The sequence below is a fragment of the Sarcophilus harrisii genome, chromosome 2 (assembly GCF_902635505.1).
Source record: "Sarcophilus harrisii chromosome 2, mSarHar1.11, whole genome shotgun sequence".
In the NCBI taxonomy this organism is placed as follows: Eukaryota; Metazoa; Chordata; class Mammalia; order Dasyuromorphia; family Dasyuridae; genus Sarcophilus; species Sarcophilus harrisii.
Genome location: NC_045427.1, coordinates 143643889 through 143657351, shown reverse-complemented (window position 1 = coordinate 143657351; position 13463 = coordinate 143643889). Strand labels below are relative to the sequence as shown.

At 34.3% G+C, this 13463-nt stretch overlaps 1 protein-coding gene across 1 annotated transcript in view; it reads left to right on the top strand.

The window, feature by feature from the left end:
• LOC111718642 overlaps positions 1-13463 on the top strand; it is a 61126-nt gene that overhangs the window by 45997 nt on the left and 1666 nt on the right. The window contains exons 6-7 of the mRNA XM_023494821.2: positions 7642-7814; positions 12916-13033. Of these exons, the coding sequence (XP_023350589.2) occupies positions 7642-7814; positions 12916-13033 (291 nt within the window). The remainder of the gene's footprint in view (positions 1-7641; positions 7815-12915; positions 13034-13463) is intronic.

Below are 13463 nucleotides of genomic sequence, written 5' to 3'. Positions count from 1 at the left end.
GTGCTCAGGGACAATTTACTTTGTATTCCTTTTCATATTTTGGGCTCATCTCCTACAAACTCTTCTTCTATTGGAGGGATTTCTCCTTCTTTCTACTCTATCCTGAGGCAGCATTTTACTCAAATCAAGGATGGAGTGACAATGAACATCCTACATTGTTGCTCTAGATAGTTTTCAAAATCAGAAACTATGAGTCACCCAGTGACTAGGGGATTGTTTGTTTTTTTTTTAATCTGTGTAACGAGGGAAATTGGACTCTAAATTTATGATCATAATTTACTACAAGGACCCAGGACAGGTAAATTTTAATGGAGAACAGAATAAGAAAGATTTTGAACTTGGGACCTCCCAACTTTCCTTCTAATTCTAATTTTATAACCTATGATCCTATTCCTTATGTTGACACCTAATTAGTGAGTCCTATGGTACCTCTCCTCCCTGTCTAGCTAAACCTGGCCTACAAAAATAGGTCCTACATAAGACTTGCTAAAAAAGGTGTCACACCTAGAAACTCTGGGAGGAGGAGGTAGGCAGTTGCCTTCATCTTTGAGTGTCTTGTCTCCAGTATAAAGTGAGGGGAGGGGTTGGATTTGATCAAGTTTGATTTACAATTGTGAAAACACTGAAGTCCTCCTGTCTCCATTTCCCCATCTTAGTTTTCCAAGGGCCAGTTGTGCAGACAGCATTGTCTTGGTTAACTGACTTTTCACTCTCTAGCTTTCCACAATCTCCTTTTCTTTTTTAAACAGAAAATCAGTGATTCAGAAGTTGCTTTGAATTCACATCTATAACAAGAGAATAAGCAGAATTAGGAGCTTCCCTAGAAAGTAGTATTGTTAAATAGAGGAAAACAGACAAATGAGGAAGAGAATCGTTGGAGCAGATGCTCAAATGAGGGGTTAATGTCTTCCTTGGTGAGTCCACCATTGATAGTGCTGTCTTGGATATTTGATATTAGCTATTGCTTGCAATTGTCTCGTCACCCCAAAGAAGAAGGGGAATGCAGTTGGGGGGTAGGAAGTGGCACTTCCCCTCTGGAGTTCTAATTCTGTATTAAAGGGAATACTTAGGGGGAGATCTCTCTCTACCAATGTAGCTAAATGATGTGCCCAGGGTCACATGGCCTGTACCAATCAATAGTGTACCTAAGTATTCCCAATCATGAGGAATACTCTTCATACACTCTGCCATGCTTCCTCTCGGTACAGGATGACATTTTAATCATTTGCTGGCTGCAAATGTGAAGATGTCACTGAAAATTTTTAAAAGAAGCTTTACACAGTTTTTTTCATCTTCTGAAAACATTCAGCAACAATATCAAAATGTCTTTTGGACTTGCTAAGTATGAAATTCTTAATGTGTACCAAAGATGAATAAAAACTGAAAGCTTTGAATTTGAATGTGAAGGTCAGGTTAAACTAGTAGATGAAGGTTAAACAAACAAAAATACCATTGGTATTCTCCAGACAAAATATATTGAATATGAGGCTATGAAGAAAAAAAAAAATTAAAGCTGCGTGTTTTACAAGACTGATAGACATCCTGAGTTTAAAGCTTAACAAGAACATATTTAGAGCAATTAACACCTATACAAGTCTAGCAAACACACACTTTTGGCATGGTAAAATGGTTTATGAATCTATAAAGTACAACATAATTGAAATACTATATTCATCACCCAAGGCAGCTATAGAAAAATTAATGCTTCTTGGCCAAAAGAAGGAAACATTGTATGGTATAATATGTCATCACAGGTTATCTAATTTAATGACTTTATGATACCTAGAAAGACATGAACAGATGACCAGAAGTATACATTAGAGGCTCATGATTATAGACTGACCAGTGACAAATCTTTGTACTACAAATACAAACTCTAAATATCCTTGAGAATTCCATAAATTACTGGGGTAGGAGTATCATTATAGACTGAAGTGTTGTCTTCAAATACTGAAATGTAACACTGATTTACAAAAATTTAAGAATAATGTTTTTCAACAGATGCCACCATGCTGAAACATCCAAACAAAATGGAATAAAAGTTTTCAAAATACAGAGACCTGGAAATTGAAACCATTCTGGAAAAAACCAAAATTCATAACAGCCTTGACATTTTGTCTGCTATTTTAGCTATCCTGGAAATGTTTTCAGCGAATCTATAGAAGATGAGTCTATATCCCTAAAATTTTGTTCAGTTATAAAAAATGGTTATTTTATCTACCTATTGAATAATTCACTGAACATTAAATATATTTTTAAGAAGGAGGGTAGCGGCTTGCCCTTAGAACATTTCTATCTGAATCCTATCAACAATATGAAGAGGGATAAAGATGATAATAATTATACCTCCTTCCCCAAAGCAGCGTATCATGTATTATTGGAGGGAAGAAGGTAATGGTAGAAATAAAGGCATAAGAGAATGCCAGTCAAAATTATGTAAAGCAAGTGCTTCATGTATCCTGAGAACATTACAGTAGCTATGAAGGGCTATTAGGAACCCTGAAACGTTGGCCAGTGGGGTTAGTACTGTTGAGTGAGTATAATGCAACCACTCCTAAGAATAAAAAAAAAAAAAAAAAAAGATGGAGAGGCTTACTTTTGCAGATTGGTCTTATTTGAATTCATTTAATGGTCAGCTTGATACACACATACACATATACATACAAAAACATATACACATACATATGATAGTGGAACAAGTGGGACTTCTTCAAGTTCTTATATCACAGGAAGGCAAGATATATCAGAACAAGTCAGAAATGGATCGAAGGCATTATAAAATATTCATAAAGTTTCATCATGTACCAGTAGTATGTCATAGTAAATTGGAAGAGTTTTATCATCTACAGGCAAGGATTGCATCCTGTTTTTGTTCAATGGAAATAAAGATAGCATATTGAAAAGAACCCTGAACCTCGATTTGGGAAGAAAAGAGTTGAAATTTATCTTCAGATATTAGCTAGCTGTGTGATGCTGGGCAATTCATTCAACTTATGCCATCCTGTTTCCTTATCTGTAAAATGGAGATAACAGCATTTACTTCCCTTAGTAGTTATAAAGATCAAATGAAATATTTGTATAGTGCTTTTCAAATCTTAAAGTATAATAACAATAATAATAATTATTATTATTTTAATAACTGTCATAAACCAATGTATTTCTAATAAGAAGAGGGTAATAATAAGAACATCTTTATCCCTCAGCTTAGATTTAATATAATCAAAGAACTATAAATATCTGAAGAAGGAAAAGTTGAAAAACCTGAAGTCTTTGAAAATCTTCACTTAACACAAAATCTGGAAAGTTAATAAAATGGATGACAAAAAATACAGTATGTTTAAAATTATTTCCAAAAGAAGATAGGTATATATAGATATTTTACCCCTCCACACACAGCTTTATTTAGCTTGAAAGCAAGAATCTAACTAAGATAAATAATTATTCCAAAATGGAAAATATTTTTAAAGCTCATATTTGCTATAACTATCATGAATACATACATTTTCTCACAGTATATGACAGAAAGAATAAGAATTATTTAGGACACAGTAATATAAATGGTGGTTATTGCCATAGAACCACAGGAGAAAAAATAGAGAGGTATTAAAGAAAGGCATCAAATGTCCTCTTGATAGAAGTGACTTGAGAGATCAATTGAAGATCTAAAGAATTTAAATCAATAGCTGTGCAACAGCAAACTTGCATGTGGTATCATCAAAGACAATGAAGAAGAAACATAGAAGGGAATGTGGAAAACAAAGTATACAGAAATTCTAGATTCCCTTACTCAGCAAATGAAAGCAAATATAAAAAGGTTAAGGGTGATACAAGGAGTCAAAGCAGCACAAAGAACAAAACTAAAAATTCAATATCAATTTTAAAAAATTTACTACAGAGTCTTTGAAAGCTAAAAATCAGAGGAAAAAGAAAACCCTTGAAAGAAAATGTGGAAAATTTCTAGCTGTCTACGTTGTAAAATGTAAGTGGCATCAAATGAGAAATGGAAAGGATGCATAAAGTCTATGTCATTAAATATAGAATAGTTACATCAAAGGAAATGACTGAGACATGAACTTTTTTAAATATAAAATTAGAAAATGAAGAGAAGACTTATTATTATTGGCCCAACTGCTTCACAATAGCAAGTAAATTACTGGCAAAATACTTTCTCAGCTTCCTCTTGGATATAAGCCCAATTGTACTTCTCTTAATAGAAAGTATCATATATCTATATCTGTAATCCCATGAAATATAGGCCATGTATTTATGTACTTAATACAAAGCATTCATGGTTTGTATGGCTTTTTAAAAAAATCTATAAGCACTTATAAGAAGCAATATATTGACTGGGAGGAAAAAAGGTGTGGCAAAGAGTTCTGGGGGTGTCAAGAGCAACTTATCCATTCAATAATTATTGAACAAGCTACTTTTATTAAAAGTACAGTGATGGTTGTATTGCTTTTATTATCACAAATACTTTGACTCTAACACTCATGGCTTAGTCTGTAAAAAAAAACCATGGAAAATTGTTCTATAAAACATAAAACCAACATGATAATATAAAAAGCAATTGATGTAAAAAATGGCATTTTTCAAGGACAGTTAAAGTCCATCATGATTCTGGTTAATCTTAAACCTAAATCAAACTAAATATGGCTTCCAAATTAAAAGGGAGTTGAATCAAAACTTCTTTATTAATTACCTAAGCAATCATATACTTAGTTATTAATTACCTGAATGTGGATGATATCAAGCTATATGGCTCCACAAGAAAATGCACTTAGTTTTTTTATCTTGAGGAATCTTTCTTCAATAATATCAAAATGTTATTTGGAACATCAAAATGTTATACACAAAAAAGGGAAAACAGAGACAATGTTTTCAGCTTAAATCTAGAGGTCAAATTGAAGCAATGAAATTAGGTCATACTTATATATATTTTGGTTTCCTCCATGCAATTCACTTTGGGTAGAAAGCTGTCAGAAGAAAAGCTGTGGCTGAATATTTTAAGAGACTTAGTGACACTCTGAAATGAAAACTTAATAGAAAGAATACATTTAAAGCAATTAAGGGCTACACAATGTCATTCTTAAAGCACATATAACATAATTCTTAATGTATATATTTGACACCACAAGAATGGACTATATTTGGAAAAGATAATAATAAAAACTTGATATTAATGAAATATACCCAAAAGCAGCTGTGCAAAAATTAACACTTCTTTTTCAAAAAGGAGGTAGAGTAATATTCATATTCTTAGAGCATAAGTTTAACAGATAAAAAAACAAATAAGAAATACTTTAGGAATAAGACATCACTTTTCTAAGCAATAGAAAGGAATGATTAGCAGTATTTATAATTAAAGTATATTGAGTATAACCAAACATGATTTACATTTTCATGAAGATTATGGAATGGCTAAGATTCAAGAGTAATCAAAAGGTGTGACATTTGAATGAAATAAATTGTTCATGGATAGGCCATGCCAATGTAATAAAAATGAGAATTCTACCTAAATTAATCTATTGATTCAATGCCATACCAATCAAATTATCCCCCCAAATTTTTATAGAGCTAGAAAAAAATGATTACAAAATTTACCCAGAAAAACAAAAGCTCAAAGATATCAAGATTGTTTTGATAATTACTACTTTATAATACAGTTTGAGAACTGGTACAATTAGTTCACTTTCCTTCACATTTCCTTTGATATCTTTGAGCTTTTGTTTTTCTGGAAAATGTTATGGAAGAAACCAGGTATAGACCAATATCTCATACTATCTACTAAGAATAAAAATGAAAATATATGCACTATTACAGCAGAAACAAAAATCATGTGGGAATGAAAAGAGTGAAGTAGCTGTTATCCTTTCTACTCGTGGAGTTGTACCAAAAATATTTTCAGTGAACCTGTAGAAGATAGCTATTAAAAGCAGTCATTTTATCTACTTGGCCTACAGCCTATAAAATATTAAATATAAAAGAATAATAATAGGATAGTAATGTGGTCAAGGACTCTTTATATCTGAACCACTGAAAAATATGAGGTAGATTTTTCTAAAATTAAGATAAATTAATTTTAAACTATCTTAATAGATAATCTTGGTCTTCTTTAATTAAGAAAATTAATTTTTCCATATATTCAATCAGGAAGAAGTTGGTTCCTGAGATCTTTCTGCTATTTTCTCCTAGATGAGTATAAGTCAAGTAAATTTTATTGCCTTATTTATTGCCTTAATATTTTTTTACATTAAACACAAAATTAAGCACCGGAAGATTGAGAAATTGGTCTTTTTCTATAGACTAAGAATCATGGCTCATAGATTTAGAACTGGATCTTGGAGGTCATATCATCCAACATTCACATTATGGATGAGGAAGCTGACAACAGAGGTTACACTTATCTAAAATCAAGAGAGCAAAGAGCTGGAATTTTAATTCTGGCCTTGTGAATCCAAATTCAGGGCTTTCCCACTGGCCCTTTTATTTCTGGCTAGCATATCCAAAGGAATGAATTTCAGATTAGTTAATTTGAATCCCTTAGTGGAACTAACCTTCTCTATAATCCTTATTACTAAACTGACAGTAATTTCTCAAGTTCAATATTCAGATCTTCTGTGGATTTCAATTGTTCTTCTTATTCTTGTCTGCTGTTAATGCCAATGAAACAGAATTAGTAATATAGGTTATCTCAAAAATCTCAGTGCAGTTGAAGCTGCCAAATGGGACACATTTTTAAGAACAATTACCTGAACATTGGTGATGATCTCTCAGAGGAATAAAGGAGGCATGGTCATCAGGCAGGTGATATATAGTGAAAATCTAGATCTTTGGCCCTGGACAGCAACTATTCATTCTAAACCCTAGATAAAATATTGGATTTCATACTCCTTTTATAAGGATAATGCTGTGCCTTCAGCCATTTCATTAGGTCAGATAGTAAGGATGATTGGCTCAGAAAAGCCATTCTATGATGAATGTATTTTCAGCCTTCAAGTGTGTGTGTATATGGATGTTTTTTGGTATAATGTTTCTTTTCTTTTAATGGCCAGATTATAGAATTTTACTTCCTTAAACATTTCCTCCTTTTCTCTGTCTCATTTTACCATATACACCCAAAGTTGATTTTGTTGAACAGTAAACAAAATTACTGCTTTTGAAAGAGTTTATGTGTCTACAAAGCCTCAAACTTTATTAGAATTGAGCTGAAATTTCTTTTTCTTCCCTTTGGTTTCAAATTTCAAGAAACAAAAAGTAAAAACAAGATCATAAAGATAAAATCTTAGCATGTCTTGTAACATGCTTCCTTCATGTTCCTTCAGGGAAAATGGCAGTCATATCTTTCTCCCAGTAGATTTTTGGAAGGGTAGTTCCTTATTAATCATAGGCCTTGAAAGCCAGTAAAAAGATTGTTCCTTAGGCCCTCTGAGTCTACTATTTTAGGGAAGACTCTTTAGGAAAGCCTGTGTTGAAAGACAAAGCATAATTTCCCGTGTAATTCTGTAGTTGAGGAAAGTCTAGCAAAAGAAGTTTTTGAAAGACTTCAGAATTGTCCAATCTGCCTTGTAGAAAACACCTTTAAATATCCAACTTTACTTGGGTCTGCTCCTTCTAACAGCTTCACTTTCTTTGATGTAGACCAAAGCCCAATTAATTACCTCTGCAAAGAAAACAGCTACTTCTGGACACAAGTTTGTTAAATTCATCCGCCTCCTTGCTAAGAATTGCCTGGATCAAAGATGTGCAGATGAACTCTTGTGTGTGTTGGAACAAATTCAGACAATGAGTAGCCAACTCAACATCATTTCCAGGTAAAGAGCACTTCTGAAAAACTAAAGTGTTGTTATTTTTTTTCCTTAAGCTGTTTTCCCCTGAAGGGCTGGAAAAAATGTTTTTAAAAAGATGCTAAATCCTTGTTCTTTTCTTCTCTAGTTTGTTTTATTTCATTTCACTTGACAACCATGAATTATCTTGTCCTTGTTTACCACTTACCAAAGAAAACACTTGGTCCGTATTTTGTCTTACTGTGGAGGGTGGCTGAATTCAACATAGTGAAAGATAAAAAAAACAACTATAGAAACTCAGCCCCACCATTTAAAGCTTTCACCAGAATTGTAAATTTATTGGAATAAAAGTAGTATCGAGCTTTTTGACTTGTCTTAGGATATGGAGAGCCTGGGTTTTCCTTTATAACATGGAAGGTTTTCCTTTATAACATGATTAAGCAGTTTGAAACTTACTTTAAGTGGGGTGCACCCCATCCTTACACATTCATTCATTCATTCAGCTTAGTAATGTGAGAGCAAAATGCTCAACAACATGTTAGGAGGGAGCACTGTGATTTCGGTTGCCAATAGAAAGTAGGACAAAGTTGCCTGAGGGTCTTTAAAGTCTTGCTCTTGAATTGACTTTATGTTAAAAAGGACATTCTAGGAGCAGCTAGGTGGTGCACCAGCCCTGAAGTCAGGAGGACCCAAGTTCAAATCTGGTCTCAGACACTTAACACCCCCCCAGCTGTGTGACCCTGAGCGAGTCACTTAACCCCAATTGCCTCAGCAAAAAAAAAAAAGGACATTCTGAAGCTCAACTTAGTTCCCTTGAAGTTTTCCTAAATGAAAATTTGAAGGAGACCCAGAGAAGAGACCAAAGGTTATGATAAAAGGTAAGTTATTTTCTATTATAACAGTTAACAGCTTAAATGGACTCTTAAGTACCAGCAAGAGAAAAAAATTTTGAAAAGATCTGCAATCTAAGCCTGAGGGTTTCTGTGGGCAGTTGGCAGCCTGGTCAGGCAAGCTGTGATAGCCCTAAGCTATAGTACACATTTGGTACTAAAAGAGCTCTGCCTCTCAGCCTGCAGAAGGTGCTTAGCAGTTACAGGCCAGCAGATGGTAGCAGAGAGCAGCGAACCAACTGAAAAGCTTTAGATTGCTGTGATTTTTTTTTAAAACAATTATTTTTATGCTTCTATATGTGGTAAATTAACTTGGGGTGGGCTGGGGAGTTGTAGTGCTAAACATGAATGGTATCAAGGGGGAACAATGAATAAAGCACTGGGTCCGGACTCGGGGAAGACTTGCTGAATTAAAATCCAACCTCAAACACTAAAGAGCAAGTTTGTCTGTTTTCTCACTTGTAAAATGGAGATAATAATAACAAGCATTTTCCAGAGTTGTTGTGAGGATCAATTGAGACAATTTTTGTAGGAGCAGCTGAGTGGTGCAGTGGATAGAGCACCAGCCCTGAAGTCAGGAGGACCCATATGATCTTAACATTTCCTGATTGTGTGACCCTGGACAAGTCACTTAACTCCAATTGCTTCAGAGAGAGAGAGAGAGAGAGATGGAGAGAGAGAGAGAGAGAGAGAGAGAGAGAGAATATTTGTAACGATCTTAGCAGAATGCTATCTACCACTAAATCATTCCAAAGGAAATTTTTCTTTGTGTTATAAATAGATTTAACTAGGAAATGGTTTTCATCCAAATCACCGTTTCTTTTTAAAGTAAATGCATGTAAGGTGGTATGCTAGTTTGGTGTGTCACCATATGAAATAACTTGCCCAAACTAACACAGAATCCTGGAACCTTAGAGTTGTAAGAAAAGCCATTTAACACAAACTCCACCCTCCCCCACCTGACTGTGAATCCCCTCTCCATCTTCAACAAATGATTATATAATTCTTGTTTGAAGACCTCCAATTATGAGGAGGCAGCCAGAGCACTGGGTCTGGAGTCAGGAAGACTCATTTTCCTGAGTTCAAGTCCAACCTCAGACATTTACCAGTTGTGTGACTGGGTGAGTCACTTAATCCTGTTTGCCTCAATTTCCTCATCTGTAAAATGAGCTGGAGAAGGAAATGGCAAACTGCTCCAGTATTTCTACCAAGAAAGCCTTAAATGGGGTCACAAAGAGTCTGACAGAACTGAAAATGACTAAATAACAACAACTGTGAGGAAATCTCTATCTCCCAAGGCAATTCATGGTGTTTTGGGATTGCTCTAATTTTTAGGAAGTCTTTTCTTATGCTGAGCCCAAAGTAGGTCTTCTTATAATTTCTATGCGTGCTTCTGAGGCCACAGCACAATATTTCTCATCTTTACATATTAAAAAAACATTTTGAATATTTGAAGGTCATGAATTCCACCATCTTCTCCCCTCTCCCCAAGCACACCTGTAAAATCTCTTTCCATCTGACATAGTTCCATGTCCATACATCATGTTAGCTATGTTAGCTTTTCTCTTCTATATACACCTCAGTTTTCAATGTCCTTTCTAAAATGGAGCGTTGCAAAACTGGGATCAAAAGTCCAGATGTAGTCTGACAAAGGCAGAGCCTATGGTCTTGTGGTCTCTCTCTCTCTTTTTGGCTTCTCAGTATTCCCTTCGATTGCGTTGGTATTAGAGAGTTAAAATATAGATCATAGATTTTTTTTTGGCTGACATATTGAGATTGAGATCTATCTAATTCATAGGGTCATAAGATCTAAAAATGAACAGGACCTTTGGAATCCTCTTGCCCAATTGTCTCATTTTGACACATAAGGAAACTAATACCTAGAAAGGTTAAATGAGAGTTCTTAGTGAAGTTAGGTAGTAAGGAGGACTCCTGACTCCAAGTCCAGGAGACTTTTAATTACATTATGACAAATACATATTACAGCTGATCAGTCATATCGTCTTTAAATATCACTTTGAGGGAACTGCCCAACTTGCTGTTTCCTATACATGACATTTTGATTTTTTATATTTAATATTTCATCCTTTACCACCAACATGGAATACCTTCTGTTCTTAGCTCAGGATCTCGGATTTCCATCAAGACCCAATGCGCGTGATATTTCGTACTCTTTCCTAATCTTTCCTTAACCTCCCCCCCCCCCCAATTTGTCAACATTCCACTCTACTAATTTATGGATATTTTGTATTGACTTTTCAGTGTTCATATTGTTTCTCCTCAGTAAAATGTAAGTTTCTTGAAGGAGAAGCTGTTATTATTTTGGGTTTGTATATCTCATACCTAACACAATACCTGGCTCATAGTAGGCACTTCATTATTGTATTGAATACCCCTGCTCCAGAATCTTTTTAGTTATCACCTATTCATATGTATTTAGTGTTTTAAGATTTATAAGTATTGTTACCTTGTGAGACATAAGCATTATTAGCATTAAAGTTCTCATGTTTACAGATGAAGATATCAAGACTTAGAGATAAAATGCTTTGCCAAAGATTACATTCCTAGTGAGTCTTCATAGTCCAATACTTTTATCACTCTCCTGTCCAAAAAAAAAAAAAAAAAAATGCTATAATCTTCTGTGTATTGTTTTCAAAGAATTTCATGCTGGTGTGTGTAGTTCTAAGTGTTCACCTACCTTATCTTTAATAAACAATTGTAGATTTTTTTTCAAGGATTTGATATCAAACAGAGACATATATAATTAGATGAACCTAATCAAGACAATGATTGTCAGGCATCAGTTCCAAGGAAGTACTCCTGTTTTCCATGATTCTGTAAAGATTACCAATGTGGTTCACCCCTCACATCCACAAGTTCTTACAGTACTCTATGATAGAATTTGTCTGGCTCAAGTGGTATGACCCCCAGAGAGCATCTAGCTTTTTAAATACCACCTCCATACTTACTGGTTTTATTCTACTTTGTCTACTTGTGTTCTTTCCTTCTCAAGATGAAGATCATTCTCCCTCATAACAAAACAAAACATAACAAAAACAGAAGCAAAATTGATTTTAGATGGTTCTGCCTTCTTTTTGTTGTTCATTATCATCAGTCTCTGCCCTTAGCAATGTTTTAGTCCCTTCCTTAGAATTATAGAATATATAGAATTTTTATAGAAATATAGAATTATAGAATATAAGATTTAGAACAAAAAGAGACCTTAGTGATGATATAGTATAGCTTTCTTCTTGTCAATGTAGTTTAAAAAACAACCACCAAACATAATTCTTTTGGGAGAGTTAAAAAAAATCTCTATTAATCATCAACTAACTCTTGAGGGATTGGGATCCCATTCTTTTGAAATATTTTTCAATCTTAAAATATATTTTATTAGTGTTTTATGTTTTATACTGTGGTAATTTTCATATACTAATGACTCTATAAAGAGCTGTCTTGTACTAAAGAAATGTTCAGCAAAAGAGACAACTGCATCAATGTTTGGCACATAGTAGGTGATTGTTAAGTACTTATTAATTGTATAAGCATCTGGTAAGTATTGTTTTTTGGGACCAAGGCTGATTAATACACCTATCCAAGTTTAGCTGCTATTAGATAGGTTGGGCAGTTAGGTGTTTCAGCAGGTAAAACACTGAACCTGAAGTCAGCAAGATTCATCTCTTGAATTCAAATATGGCCACACTGGCTGTTTTAATATATATTTCTCTTTTATAAGTAATTTGGAACATTTTATCCCATGATTACTAAGGAATGCATCTCTTCTCTTGAAACTAATTTATTATTTAACAATTTATTTATTGGAAAATAGCTCAGAAAAATTTTCTCATCCTTAACATTACTTGGAAAGTTCAATACATTCTGGCATTTAAGTAACTTAGTCAAGGTCACATAACCATGAAGTATCTGAGTCTTTAAAAGACCTTTAAAGGCTCCAAATCACACATAGCAGAGCTAGAATTGAACTCGGGTCTTCCATTTCCAATCTCTTTTCTACTGTACCTCACCTAATTTTAGTGCCCCCAATAGCAGCTATAAATCTCACAACTCATGAAAAATAAATCAGGAATATTCTTTTCCTGTCTGTTTTTGTAACATCTTCTCAATAGCCAGGAAACAAATTGGTAAAAAATTTTTTATTATTATAGCTTGTCTTTTTATTTGGTTTGAACTAAATTTCATCATTTAAATATACCACAGCATTTTTCTCTTTTTTCAAGTGTCAAAGCAGCTCTAGCAAGCAGCAAGTCCTCTGAAGAGCTCCTTGTGAACAATGCCCAGAACCTCCTCCAGGGTGTTTTGCACACTTTAAAGGCAGCAGAAGCAGCATGTCTCCGAGTAAGTATGAAGGACTTTTTTGATGCTAGTCATGTTACTGGTTCCTGCCAGTGAAATCCAGCCAGCTCTTTGACTAGAGATCGAAGGAGAATGGCTTGTGGGTGATCCGGATCACTAAAACCTACTGAAAATTCACAGACTTCATTGTGGACAATTATGCTGATTCTGTCTCCTAACTGAACCTTTCATTGGAGTTATCAACATGGAATATGATTGATAAAGTTGAATTTCAGATCCTTTTGAAGAGGGAGAGAAACTGCTAAGTTTTGTTCCCTTTAAGATTATTGCTCTTAGAGATTGTGTTCCCTTTTCTGATCTTAGAGATCAGAATCTCCCAGGCTCCAAGGAGTGGAGACAGAGCCCCATCCTCCCAGGATAAGAGAAGCAATACTATTCAGGAGCAAATCAACTCCCATAGAAATTCTAAATT